This window comes from Myotis brandtii, unplaced genomic scaffold, assembly GCF_000412655.1.
Source record: "Myotis brandtii unplaced genomic scaffold, ASM41265v1 scaffold6, whole genome shotgun sequence".
NCBI lineage: Eukaryota > Metazoa > Chordata > Mammalia > Chiroptera > Vespertilionidae > Myotis > Myotis brandtii.
This window is the reverse complement of record NW_005370271.1, coordinates 3560787-3575709: the sequence shown is the minus strand read 5'-3', so window position 1 is coordinate 3575709 and position 14923 is coordinate 3560787. Positions and strand designations below refer to the sequence as shown.

At 42.1% G+C, this 14923-nt stretch overlaps 1 protein-coding gene across 3 annotated transcripts in view; it reads right to left on the bottom strand.

Moving 5' to 3' along the window:
* USP42 (ubiquitin specific peptidase 42) overlaps positions 1–14923 on the bottom strand; it is a 37646-nt gene that overhangs the window by 20783 nt on the left and 1940 nt on the right. For all 3 annotated transcript variants that reach the window (XR_001364657.1, XR_001364658.1, XM_005879421.2), the window contains exons 2-3: positions 11279–11528; positions 10019–10219 (exon numbers count right to left, since the gene is read on the bottom strand). Coding sequence is in view for 1 of the 3 variants with exons in the window: in XM_005879421.2 (XP_005879483.1) it covers positions 10019–10219; positions 11279–11519 (442 nt within the window). In the remaining 2 variants the exon portion in view is untranslated. The remainder of the gene's footprint in view (positions 1–10018; positions 10220–11278; positions 11529–14923) is intronic.

Sequence of the window (14923 nt, the reverse complement as noted above, 5' to 3'; positions counted from 1 at the left end):
GTGCGATTGAAACTTCGTGGCCCATGCGCAGAAGTCGGTATTTTGTGGAAGAGCCACACTCAAGGAGCTAAAGAGCCATATGTGGCTCGCGAGCCACAGTTTGCCGACCACTGCTCTAACCAACTGAGCTACCTGGCCAGGGCCTTACTTTATTTTTATTGATTTCAGAGAGGAAGGGAGAGGGAGAGAGAGAGATAGAAACATCAATGATGAGAGAGAATCATTGATCGACTGCCTCCTGCACGCCACCTACTGAGGATCGAGACCTTGACCGGAATTGAACCCAGGGCCCTTCAGTCGGACGCTATTGAATAGAGTCTATTCACTGAGCCAAACCGGCTAGGGCTCTCCAACTTTTTAAAGGCTGAAAACCACTCTTCGCTCATGACTATGTGGTGCTACTGGCATGTAGGGGGTAGAGGCCACAAGTGCTGCTGAGCATCCAGCAAAGCACAGGACAGCCCCTCAACAAGGAACTACCTGGTCCCAAATGCCACCAGTATTGAGGTTGAGAAACACTTTCTTAAACTAAAGGCTGCTCAGACCTGCCTAACAAAGCTTTAAAAGTCTCCAAAGGACCCAAACTATTTCCAATTAACATAACTGGGTCCCTGAACAAAGCTGAAAAATATTTATAGGAATATTTTTCCTTCTAGAAATAATATAATTTTAATAATCTAGCACCCAACCACATAAAATTCTAAACTAGGAGTACAAGGCATGTAAAGAAGCAGGAATGACCAAGAACAAGAAGAAATAAACATAAACAGACCCAGAAATGACACACAATAGAATCAAAGACCTTTAGAAAGACATTATACACATGTTTATATGTTCAAGGAGGCAGAGAAAAAGCAAGAGCATGTTAAGAACAGATGAGGAAACCGGCCCATTTGTACTTTACAACTGAAAAGCAGAATTTCTGAGATGAAAAATAAACCATGTAGGATTAATAACAGATTACATTGAGCAGTATAAATTATCCATAATGAAACACAGAAAAACAAAAAACTCAAAATAACAGAAAACATAAGCATATCATTGAGCAGTGGGACTACATCAAGTTGTCCCTAATATGCATGTAAATAAAGTCTTTCAAGAAATAGTGATTGTCGCCCTAGCTGGTTTGGCTCAGTGGATAGAGCGTCGGCCTGTGGACTGAAGGGTCCCAGGTTCGATTCCGGTCAAGGGCACATGCCTGGGTTGCGGGCTCGATGCCTAGTGGGGGAAGTGCTGGAGGCTGCCGATCAATGCTCTCTCATCACTGATGTTTCTATCTCTCTCCCTCTCCCTTCCTCTCTCTAAAATCATAAAAATATATTTTAAAAAAAAGAAGAGAAAGAATGATTGTCTACAAAGGTATAACACAAGGGAGTTTTTACAGTGATAAAATGGTTTTGTGTCCTGGCTTGAACTGGTGGTTACAAGAAACTATACCTGTGCTAGAATTCATAGAACTGTATGCCAAAAAATGTTGACTTTATGTTAAATATAAAAATTAAAAATGTTTCAATAACTGAAAGTCAAACAAATTTGAAACAGTGCACCACAAATGTAAGAACCTCAACAAACCCTAACAGAAACATGAAACCAACACAAAGAAACACTCAAATTGCTTAAAACAGTGATCAAAAAATTTTATTTTTTACCTTTTTATTTACTGACTAGAGGCTTAATGCACAAAATTCGTGCGAGAGTAGGCCTTCCTTCCCCTGGCTGCCGGCACCGGCCTCCCTCCGGCACCCGGGACCCAGGCTTCCCTCGCAGCCCCGGCTTTGTCCAGAAGGACATCTGGTCTAATTAGCATATTATGCTTTTATTATTATAGAATTTATAAAGAAAGTGGAAGGGGGAAGGAAACACTGATTTGTTGATCCACTTATTTATGCATTCATTGGTTGATTCTTTTTGTTGTTGTTAATCCTCACCTGAGAACATTTTTTCCATTATTTTTAGAGAAAGTGGGAGGGAGGGAAGGTGGAGGGGGGGAGGGGAGCGGGAGAGAAAAAGAAACATCGATATGAGAGAGACACATCAATTGATTGGTTGCCTCCCACACACACCCCAATCAGGGCTGGGGATCAAACCTGCAACCTAGGTATGTTGCCCTTGACCAGGAATAGAACCTGAGACCCTGCAGTGTGCAGGCCAATGCTCTAACCACTAAGGAACACCAGCCAGGGCTATTGCTTCTTTTTTTGCTGCAAAAAGCTTTATTGTTTCATTTGGCCCAATGCATGGGAGAGGGCTCCAGGGTGGTTAAAAGAATGGCTAGTAGTTTCGGGAAGAGGCTCAGGTAAAAGCCAGAGACACCAGGGGATGCAGAGGGGCCTCGGAAAGGCCTCTGGGCTCCAAAGGCTCCTGGTCGTGCTTGAGGGTGAGCCTTTCGAAGAGACACTTGCCCAGCCCAGCCTGGGGGGCGGCCAGCCTGCGGATGTGAGTCAGGTGTCGCCCATCTTCTTGATCAGTTTCGCCTCCTCATCCAGGAAGTGGTTCTCCAGAAAGTCACAGAGATGAGGGTCAGGGCCTGCAGCTCCAAAAGGGTGTGGGTCAGGTTCCTCTCCAAGGCCAGGGCGGCTTCCATGGTGTCCTGAGTTTGGCCCCCCATCATCTTGGGAAGGTTTCTGCACGTCCTGGAAGAGAATGCTGCCGCCACGCTTGTTTTGCAACTTTAAGAGATGCTCAGTGCCCCTCGCGCTTCTTTGCCGCCAACTCGCGGAAGAAGTGGCCGCCGCCCTCCAGAGCCACATCTTCCTGGTGGAAATAGTAGCCCAGAGAGAGGTGGGTGTGGGAGGCCCCAGAAGCAGGCTGGCCAGGCAGCTGACCGCAGCCTCCACCTCGGTGGAATAATTCTGACGAATGTGGGAGGTCATGGCTGCTCGGCAATAAGGAGTGAAGGTAGAAAAAACCGGTGTGTTGGCTGGTCCCGGAGGTGGTTCTGAGGTGGTGACTGGATGAGAGGCAGGAGTGGCCGGAGGCTGGAAGAAGGGGCGTCCCTGGGTCTGTTCTGTCCAAACACTGTGGAAGCAAGAGACGGATCCGGGACCTCGGAGGGCACTGCCGGTTGATTCTTGTATGAGTCATGTTTTTTAAATCTACTTTCTTAATCTGGGCCTTTTGGGCATTTTTAGAATATTTATATTTAAGATGACTAGGTATGTATTAGAAGTTAAGTCTGACAAATTATATTTTGCTTTTTGTTTGTTCTTTTTGTTTTCATTTGTTTTCTTATCCCTGCCTTCCTGTGAGTTACTTGAATGTTTTAAATTATTGTAATTTGATTTATTTATAATGTTTTTTGAGTGCATCTAGAAATGAAGTACAATTTTCCTTATTCACAGACCACCTGACCATCTCTATATAAAATCTTAAGGAATCCTTTTTAAAAACACTACTGGAATTAGCCCAGCAGGTGTGGCTCAGTGGTTGAGTGTCGACCTATGAACCTGAAGGTCACAGTTCCTTTCGAGTCTCGGGCGGGGCACATGCCCAGGTTGTGGCTTGATCCTCAGTGTGAGGCATGCAGGAGGCAGCTGATCAGTGATTCTCTATCATCACTGATGTTTCCATCTCTCTCTACCTCTTTCTGAAATCAATAAAAATTTATTTGGACCAAAAAAAAAAAAAAAGAGTGAAAGAGATATTAAAAAAACCAAAATTAAGTGAGTTTAGCAAAACTGCAGTATATAAGATCAATATCCAAATATCAATTCCATTTCTATATTCAGCAATAATCAGAAACTGAAATTAAAAAACTATTATCATTTATAATAACTTTCAAAAACTAAAATACTTTGGGATAAATCTGATTTAAAATGTGTACATTATATACAACATTGCTAAGAAAAATTAAAGATCACCTAAATAAATGGAGAGGCATACCTTGTTTGTGGGTCAGAAGACAATATTGTTTAGATGTCAATTTATCCCAAATTGATTTATAGCAAGCATGTCAAACACATGTGGCCCACAACAAATATTTTTGCGGCCCAGCCAATATAACAGTATGTAAGAAACATTTTAATAAAAATTTCATAACAATGTTTACAATATCCTGTTATAGATAATTATTAATAACGAACTACAACGTTCGCTAATGACTGATACTATAGTTGTGTTGCATTCATTTCCTTTATGCGCCTTACGCGCAGGCACACCATCTCTCTCCACTAATACTAGCAGCGAATATTTTAGCAGCCAACTGCCACATCATTAGTCTTGTACTGACTTGTTTGGTGTGCACAACAGGAAATATTTCGCTTTCAGAGAACAAGAAAAATAGGTTTATTTGTGTTACGCTTATTAATCTGTGCAGTTATTCAGTGTCTGGTAAGTTAATGTTCAAGAAAAAATATTAATTTTTATTAAAATGTTCTATTATCTTATATTAACAATTACTTCTTTATTTTAGCACTTTGTATTCAGCATGTCTCTATCAAAATAAACCTATGTTTGTATGAAAATTGAAGCTTTTTTTTTTTTGGGGCCACATACACTTAAACCTTGTTTATTTGGCCCGTGTTAGCCTTGGAGTTTGACATGCTTGATTTATACTAGTAGATTCAACACGACCCCAATCAAAATTCCAGAAAGCTTTTTTGGAGAAATTGACAAAGTGGTTCAAAAATTCATTTGGAAATGCAAAGAACCAAGCATGGCCAAAACAACTTTGAAAAAGAAGAACCAAGTTGGAGGACTTACCTAATTTCAAAACTTAAATATACAGTAATCAAGACACTGTGTTATGGTGTCAAGGTAAATAATGGACCAATGTAACAGAATAGCGAGTTCAGAAATAGAGTCATATGTGTATGGTCAAGTGATTTTTGACAAAAGTGAAAAGACAAATCAGTAGAGAAAGGACTATATTTTGAACAAATAGTGCTGGAACAACTGGATATCCATATTGAAAAATATGAACTTTGCTGGAACCGGTTTGGCTCAGTGGATAGAGCGTCAGCCTGCGGACTGAAAGGTCCCAGGTTCGATTCCGGTCAAGGGCATGTACCTGGGTTGCGGGCACATCCCCAGTAGGAGGTGTGCAGGAGGCAGCTGATCGATGTTTCTCTCTCATCGATGTTTCTAACTCTCTATCTCTCTCCCTTCCTCTCTGTAAAAAATAAATAAAATATATTTTTAAAAAAAATATGAACTTCGAACTATTCTTTACATCATAAACAAAAATCAACTCAAAATGGATTAATTGTAAAACTATGAAACTTCTAAAAGAAAATATAGAGGAGCCCTAGCCGGTTTAGCTCAGTGGATAGAGTGTCAGCCTGCGGACTGAAGGGTCCCAGGTTTGATTCTGGACAAGGGCACATGCCTGGGTTGTGGGCTCAATCCCCAGTAGAGGCCCATGCAAGAGGCAGCCAATCAATGATTCTCTCTCATCATTGATGTTTCTCTCTCTCTCTCTCTCTCTCTCTCTCTCTCTTCCTTCCTCTCTGAAATCAATAAAAATATATTTAAATAAAAAAGAAAATATAGAGGATATCTTTGTGACCTCTGGTTAAGCAGATTTCTTAATACAACACCTAAAGGATAACTGAGGTGGAATTCTTCAAACCTAAAAACATGCTCTTCTAAAGTCAGTGTGAAGAGAATACTTTTCTCCAGACTAGGAGATAATATTTTCAAATTACATATCTGATAATGAGCCTCTATCCAGGAACTATAAAGATCTCTCAAAATTCAACAATTAGAAAAGAATCGACTTGGGAGACCAAGATGGCAGCATAGGTAAACACCGGAGACTGCTGCCGCAAACAACCACTTCAAAAATACAACTAAAAGACGGAACGGACATCACCCAGAACCACAGGAAGGCTGGCTGAGGAGAGACTCTTCAACTAGAAGGAAAAATAACAGCACACCGAGGCTCAGAGGAGGCGCAGTGTGGAAAAAACTCAGGTGCGGAGGTGCGCGCGCAAAGCGGGCTGGTGGCTGAGAGCGCGGTTGTCGTTTTCGGTCAGGGGGGAGTCTCAGACTCTGAGCTCCAGATACGGGCGAATCGCTGGGGACTCGGACCCAAACGGGAGAAGCGGGAGTGTCTGGCATCAGTTGGAAGGCAGCTTTCCCTCCGAGGTTTGCAGCGGTTCCGGGGGTTCTGAGAAGCAGAGCCTCTGGGAACAGGACTGAGGGCACCATAACGGCTCCCTCCGCCCGCCCTGTTGAGCCCGCCCCGCCCAAGCCCTGCGCAGAGCCATTTGCCGGATCGCCTCAGGCAAAGGCTAGATTAGCACCTCCCCAGAGGACAGAAGTTTTCCGCGGCAGACACAGCTGATTCACACAGCCAGTCGGCCTGGTGGTCAAATCCCTCTAGTATTAACTACAACAATCAAGGCTCAACTAGAACAAGACTGCGCACAAAGACCACTAGAGGGTGCACCAAGAAAGCATAAAAAATGCGGAGACAAAAAAACATGACAGAAATGGAGGATATAGAGCTAAAAATCGCAATTTTGAGGGCTTGCAAAAATGTGCTAGAAGCTGTCAATAAACTTGAGGAGAGAGTCACGAAAACTAATGAGACCCTCGATGCTATGATAAAGAACCAACTAGAAATTAAGCATACACGGACTGAAATAAAGAATATTATACAGACACCCAATAGCAGACCAGAGGAGCGCAAGAATCAAGTCAAAGATTTGAAATGCGAAGAAGCAAAAAACACCCAACCGGAAAAGCAAAATGAAAAAAGAATCCGAAAATACGAAGATAGTGTAAGGAGCCTCTGGGACAGCTTCAAGCGTACCAACATCAGAATAATAGGGGTGCCAGAAGATGAGAGACAGCAAGATATTGAAAACCTATTTGAAGAAATAATGGCAGAAAACTTCCCCCACCTGGTGAAAGAAATGGACTTACAGGTCCAAGAAGCGCAGAGAACCCCAAACAAAAGGAATCCAAAGAGGACCACACCAAGACACATCATAATTAAAATGCCAAGAGCAAAAGACAAAGAGAGAATCTTAAAAGCAGCAAGAGAAAGAGACTCAATTACCTACAAGGGAATACCCATACGACTGTCAGCTGATTTCTCAACAGAAACTTGGCAGGCCAGAAGGGAATGGCAAGAAATATTCAAAGTGCTGAATACCAAGAACCTACAACCAAGAATACTTTATCCAGCAAAGCTATCATTCAGAATTGAAGGTCAGATAAAGAGCTTCACAGATAAGGAAAAGCTAAAGGAGTTCATCACCACTAAACCAGTATTATACGAAATGCTGAAAGGTATCCTTTAAGAAGAGGAAGAAGAAAAAGGTAAAGATACAAATTGTGAACAACAAACATGCATCTATCAACAAGTGAATCTAAGAACCAAGTGAATAAATAATCTGATGTACAGAATGAACTGGTGATTATAATGAATCAGGGACATAGAAAGGGAATGGACTGACTATTCTTGGGGGGGAAAGGGGAATGGGAGATGCGGGAAGAAACTGGACAAAAATCGTGCACCTATGGATGAGGACAGTGGGTGGGGAGTGAGGGCGGAGGGTGGGGGGGGAACTGGGAGGAGGGGAGTTATGGGGGGGAAAAAAAAGAGGAACAAATGTAATCTGAACAATAAAGATTTAATAAATAAAAAAAAAAGAAAAGAAAAGAATCCAATTTTAAATCAGGCAAAAGATATGAACAGGTGTTTCAGCAAAGCAAATATATGGATGGAAAATAACCATGTGGTAAGATGTTCAACATTATTCATTAGGAAAGTGCAAATTAAAGCTACAAGGAAGGTATTACTATACAACATACCTATTAGAATGGCAGAAATTGGAAAGGTCACACCAAGTATTAGGCGAGGTACTGAGCAAAATGAAATTTTCATTCACTGCTGGTGGGAATGTAAAATACCACAATCCCTTTGGGAAACAGTCTGAAAGTATCTTAAAATTAAACACAGACATACTATAGGACCAAGCCATTCCATTCTGGATATTTATCCAAGAGAAATGAAAACATGTCCTATGAAGACTTGTTTACAAATGTTCATAGCAGCTTAACTCATGATGGCCCCAAATGGGAAATAACCCAAATGTCCATCAATAGGTGAATGAAGAAACAAACTGTGGTACATCCATACAGCGGATACTACTTAGCAATAAATATTAATTACTGATACATGCAACATGAAATAATGTAGAAATAATTGTGTTGAGTGAAAGAGACCAGGAAATATGAGAACATATACTGTATATAATTCCACTTATATGACATTCTAGAAAATACAAGCTAATCTCTAGTAGACAGAAAGCATGTCAGGTGGTTGCCTGGGATGGAGGGGATGAGAGGTAGGAAAGGGCAAAAGGGAGTGACTTCAAAGGAGCAATGGGAAACTCTGGGGGGTGATGAAAAGGTGCATCATCTTTTTAAATATATTTCTATTGACTTCAGAGAGGGAGAGGGAGAGAGAAACATCAATGGTGAGAGAGAATCACTGACTGGTTGCCTCCTGCACGCCCCACACGGGGGAATCAATCCCGCATATGCCCTGACTGAGAATCAAACCATGACCTCCTGGTTCAACCTCTGAGCCACACCGGCTAGGTGCATTATTTTAATTGTGGTGATAGTTCCATGGGTATATACAAATGTCAAATGCACCAAACTGTATATTTTAAATATGTGCACTTTATTATATATCAATTATCTTCTATAATAATAAAAGGGTAATATGCTAATTAGACCGGACGTCATTCAGGACATCCTTCCTAACGAAGCCAGGGCGGGGGGGAAGCCAGCCTGGGTCCCGGGTGCCTGCCGGCAGCTGGAGGAGGGAAGCCCAGGTCCCAGGTGCCGGAGGGAAGCCAGAACACCAGCAGCCAGGGGAAGGAAGGCCTGCTCTTGCATGAATTTTCGTGCATCAGGCCTCTAGTACCTCAATAAAGCAGGGCAAACAGAGAGAAGAGAGAAAACCATCAATAGCATAAAAAACAGGCAGCACCTAATTGTGGACACCGGGAGCTTCTGAATTTTTGTCTTGGCGTCTCTCTTGATGTCCAGGTGCCAGGGCTAGGTTTCCCCCCACACCCCTTTCATTAAGCACAAAGTGATAGGAAGGCCCTCGGTGGGGAATGAATTATGGACTTAGAAAGGGAGAAAATGCGGGCAAGTAGAAGGTTCATTCTGCAATTTAAAACCCTTTGGCATAACAAACAACTCTAGGCAGTGAGGCTCTAGGTGATTTTCCTTTGGTTTATTTAAATTTTCTGTACTTTCCAAATTCTTTAGAAGCATTATTTTGCTCTTTGTGGGGAGCAGGGGGGGGGACAATTTTAAAAGAACCAGTTCAAATTCTCCATTGAGAACTATTCAAAAAGAAACCAAGGGGCTTTTCTCACACTGATAATTGATGAACAGCCACCTGAACATACACAGTCAAATCTAAGCTTAATGTAGATCAAAGAACGGGGAGACTTCATTTACAAAGGCTGAAGGATATTTACAATATGTGTAGAAGGTCAAAACCTCAAAACAATGGGTATGTTCTAAATTCTGAATTTTGCTAGTCAACCACTGAGTTGGCTTTCACCAAATTAAGGATCATCATATGTTTTAACTGATTTCCTACCCTTAGGCTGAAACCCGAGCTCTCTCGTGCTGAAGGGAAAGTCCTGAATGAGTTTCCGGGAGGCTGGGGCAGTGATGAGAGGTTCCTTGCCCCTGAGGCTGGAAGCCTGTACGTGAATCAAGCCTACAACACAGGATGGACACCTGCAGAGGCAGGATTTGAATCCCGCTTGGTGGCAGACATTCATGCCACATTTTTAGCCAAATGCTGATAAAATATGTTTCTTTTAAAATAACTTCACAGGTCAAATTAGGTGCAAAATGCTTCTTATACAATCTGAATACAAATCTTACAGTCTTCCTGCATGGTTTCTAAAAGAATAAGCCAACTGCTTAGTGATCATAGAATTCTTGGCTTAATTCCTTTCATTTCAGAGAAAAAATGAAAATAGGTTAGATACCACAATGAAACCCATGTAACATAAAACAGAAGACTTACATGTCTTGGAGTGTTCGTGCGATAGCATGTAATTGGCAAGAGGTGGCGTGTATGTTAAGCACTGCAATGCTGCATTGGCAAAGCAGGTATTGCCCAAATTCTGGAGCCCAGCTCCAACTCTATGAGTTTGTTGCCACTTAAGACAAATCTTCTCAGATGGGAAAAGAACTTTTTGCGGAGGAGCAATGCCATCACCTAGGGCTAGAAAAATACAGAACAAATATTTAATAACAAAGCTCCACATGCTTTTGAAGCTAAATAAATAGCAATATATCAAACCTGAATCTGATGAAGATTCTAAATCTTTTTACCAGCTAACCAGGAATACAGAGGAGAAAGGCAGAACTCAGAATGTGGGAAACTCTAAATGATTTGGTCTCTTCAATAAAAATATATACTAATAAAAAAAATGCTCTAACTGGTTTGGCTCAGTGGATAGTGTCAGCCTGTGGACTGAAGGGTCCCTGATTTGATTCCAGTCAAGGGCACATGCCTTGGTTGTGGGCTCGATCCCCAGTTGGGGGCGTGTAGGAGGCAGCCGATCAATGATTCTCATCATTGATGTTTCTCTCTCTCTCTCTCTCTCTCTCTCTCTCTCTCCCCCCCCCTTGTTCTCTGAAATCAATAAAAAATATATTAAAAAGCAAATGCACAAACACCACCCAGTATTTTTAAAAACATCTTTAAATGTTTAAAAGACAGACATCTACTTAGAGAACTATAGTTAATTGAAAAGTTAATGAAATGCTTGTCCATTTCAATTCTCACCAAAATAAAGTTTATCCTTCAACAAATTAGAAATTTAAAAACTACAAATAACATCCGGCCAGTGTGGCTCAGTGGTTGCCCAACCCGTGAACCAAGAGGTCACTGGTGCGATTCCCAGACAGGGCACATGCCTGGATTGGGGGCTTGATCCCCATTAGGGGGCGTGCAGGAGGCAGCCAACTGATGATGTTTCTTTCATCAATGTTTCTCTATCTCTCTATCCCTTTCACTTCCTCTCTCTGTAAAAACCAATGAAAACATATTTTAAAAAATAAAATAAAATAAAAAACTACAAATATCATAGTAATTAAAAATAATCTCCCTTGTTATGATACGTGTGTTAATCATAAATAAGCAGCAGAGGAAAATGAAGCCCATCATAATGTAACTGGCCGGCCACTCAGGCAGCAATATATCGTGCAAAATAAGAAGCCCTCTGAAACTACCAACCCACTGACAGCATTGACACAGGAGTTTCTTGGAGTCTAGTACCTTGATCCTTCTGTGGTGATGGTTTTGACTTATCAGGTACAGATGAACTTGAATACACTACAGCACCAGGCACTGGTCCTAAAGAAAGCGTGTGATTTGAAACCTCATTTAAGGAAGACACAGCACCCCAGCCGGCAGACCCTGCATCCATGTCTCCAGGTGAGACGGCCTCGGAGCTGCCAGGCTGGTTCTGATAGGTCGAAGGGCCCGAAGATTCAGAAGCTTTGTCAACTATGGTCATTGTTCAGCTCTGCAAAAGACAAAAGCACACATTTCTTTCAGAAGATTAGGAAAGTAACCTACTTATTCTACCATTAGATCTCGGAAAGTTATTCTAGCAATTTTTGAGTATCTTCAAATATAAAAGTAACAGTATTTTTCACTTTGTAATAATTCCCTCAGGACATTTAGTATTGTCTACTCTGCAACAATTGTCTACATAGCAACAATTTTTAATTATAAAACTTTCAATGGGCCTAGCCAGTTTGGCTCAGTCGTCGGCCTGCAGACTGAAGGGTCCCGGGTTCGATTCCGGTCTGCCTGGTTGCAGACTTGATCCCCAGTGGGGTGCGTGCAGGAGGCAGCCGATCAATGATTCTCTTCATCACTGATGTTTCTATCTCTCTCTTCCTCTCCTTTCCTCTCTGAAATCAATAAAGATACATTTTTTAAAAAACTTCAATGAAATATTTGATTACATCTTATCATTCTATTCCATGCCTCTTAAAATTATTTCAATTTATAATCAGGTACCTCAATTTCCAATTCTCTACATTTACCAAGTACCTATATTCTTTCTTTCCATTGCTTAGAACTAGAATGTGAAATGCACTAATGCATGCGACTCAATTTTCAATCTGTATATGATTCTCCAGGGAAAAGTCTCAACTACACAGAGAGAAAATCTAGCTTTAATGTTGAGCATAAAGTCCAAAAGACACTGTTTGAAATACATTGCATTTTTAAAGTATAGGAAGTCTCACCTCTGAAGCACATTTTTCTGAAGAGACTCATTTATTTGGTATATATGACTTGTACAAGGAAGCCCAATATAATTACGCACTTTCATACTTTTTATACGGTAACTTATTTAATTTTCATAATGGACGTATGAGACATTGGACAGAATCACAGGATCTATAAAATGCACCAACTACAACCCAAACTAGTCAGCAACTGGGACTAGGGACCAGGTCCAACATTCCTGACTGGGGTTCCTTCTGGCTATACCAACCTGTCAATAGACTACTTTCAAGAATGTTTCTGAAACTGCCAGGTAGCAACCAAATCTGGTATGCCACTGCTCAGTGGGTAACCCTTCGGGTGTGCCCTGACTGCCCCAGCACATCCTCCTAGCACCCGGCCTGGGCACCGCCTGGCCGAAGGACCTCTGCACACACACCCTCAGGTCCACCCCACCTGCTCTCCCTGGGCTCTGCACATGCTGCTCCTTTCACCTCTCTTCTCCATCCTTCCACCTCCAGCCAGTTAACACTTCCACGACTCAATTCATTTCCTCTGGGACACTTTCCTTGACAACCTCCTCCCCAAGAGCTGGGTTAAAACCCCTCCTCCAGGCTCCCAGCACCCTGCGCTGATTTCTACAGCAGCCCTTCAGCACCTACTGCACAGCAAGTTCACGTGCTGCTCTCGGCAAGTCCTCACTGGTACCCCCGGGCCTGACACACAGAAAGCTTCCCATGCAGGCGTTGAACAAATGAATGAATTCTGGAGACAGAAAATAACCCGTGTTTGCTTTAGCACCAGTTTGTGCTGAGTGATTCACATACAGTATCTCATTTAATCCTTTAAAAACTACGAAGTTGGAATGGCCTTTAAAACTTGTTTTAAAAATATTCAATACAGTAAATGGATAATAAATACCCACGTACATGCCACCTCAACAAATGTTACAATGCACTATCTGCTCATAAGAAGTTTTTATTTTAAGCCTCAAATTTGTGTTATAATTTTAAATGAAGGCATGATTACTTCTCCCCCAAAAGTATAACCTTAAAAAACTTTTTGGGCTCTTACATAAAAACAGAAGATGTTATTTAGATCTAATAAAATAAAAACTGAACTGGAAATTTAAGTCAATCTCAGATACTGAGAAAAAGGAAAAAACAAACAAAAGGGAAAAAGAAAAAGAAGGTACTGGACCTTCATTCAGGAAGAAAACTTGAGCCATATTATCCACAACAAATTCACATTTTTCTCATCGAAGAGTCCAAAGAAATTATGAAACAGTGTGGAGACAAGAGTAAGAAAACAAAAGAGGAAGAGGAAGGGAAGGAGGAGGTAAAGAAAGCAAAACAGCAATAAAGAAAGGCTTACTTACAATGCCGTTAAACAGCAAAAACCTTGGTTTTTCCCTGGATAGACATCCTTTCAGGACAATCATTAACAAATGACCAAGTAAAACCATTCTACTGGCTCAAATGCCTTTTTGGAGGGGAGGGAGGGGTTCTTATATGGAAAAAAAAAAAGTGAAGGAATGCATACCAGTCGGTCGTCAATAACCGTACCGCATTATACTTTTGGGAAAACAAACCAGAACCATCCATTCGTTTCCATGTGTCCATTCCGCCGATGAATTCTCACCCTAAAACCATGAGGCATCCAACTGATCCCACCGGCCCAGAGAGAAACCCTTTCTGGTCGCCCAGCACCGCTGCGCAGGCCCCGGGACGCACGCCCTTCCAGGTGCCATGCGCTCAGCAAAGCTTCCCAGCATCAGTCACAACCCTCCGGACATTCAAGCAACTACTTCAGTGAAAAGTTACCATTTCTCTCAGCACGTCCTGGTGATATGCAAGAAGTTACAAACGCCTGTCTGGAAAAAAGAAGCAGGCGCTACAAGAATCAGGCTGGATGTGTGTGGAGACAAACGGACTTCACCAGTGTTTCATTCAAAAGCCTGAAAATTCTCAGTCTCTTGTATGGTATTTCCTCCTCAGTATCTCTACCAAATGCCAGAATGCATGATCCTTTTTTTTTTTAATATGTCTATGCTATCTAAACATGAAGGTACCCCACATACATTGAGGTAATGTCAAGGCATGCAAAAAGAAACTGTTACACTCCGCTGCTTCATGCACAATGTAACCCCCATTCCTGCACGGGCGTTAGCAGGCACAGCCTTGACTTTAGTTATCTTTTAAGACAGCCAAGCAACTGAGCCTTAAACCTTCACAAAACAGGGTAGACTCGGTTCAATGACATAGAAAAGAAAGTGAAACTGACCTCAAGTGAAAATAATTGAAACTGACTATGCCCATGCCCAATGCGCTCTGAATGAATGTCAGGAGAACGGTTTCACATGTACAGCTCTTTAAAAAAAGAAAAATTCAGTCCCCACAAAAATGCCTGAGAATATCGCTGTTACCTTGAAAAAAAGAGGCGGTAACTAGTTTTCCCACCAGCTTTCCTGTGAGTTTAGTGTTTTCGCGTTTAAACAATCAACGTGTTCTGCGGGAACAAGCCAGCCCGGGGCCTTGCTAACTGCGGGAGCGAGGCAACCAAGTCCGCCCAGCTGCACGCACACCAGCAGGTTCAAGTCCTGCGACCCGAAACTTCGGTCCCGGCCAGGCCCGGCCCGTTTCCATCCCGAACACCTGCATCTGACCGCCCCCTCCCCCCCGG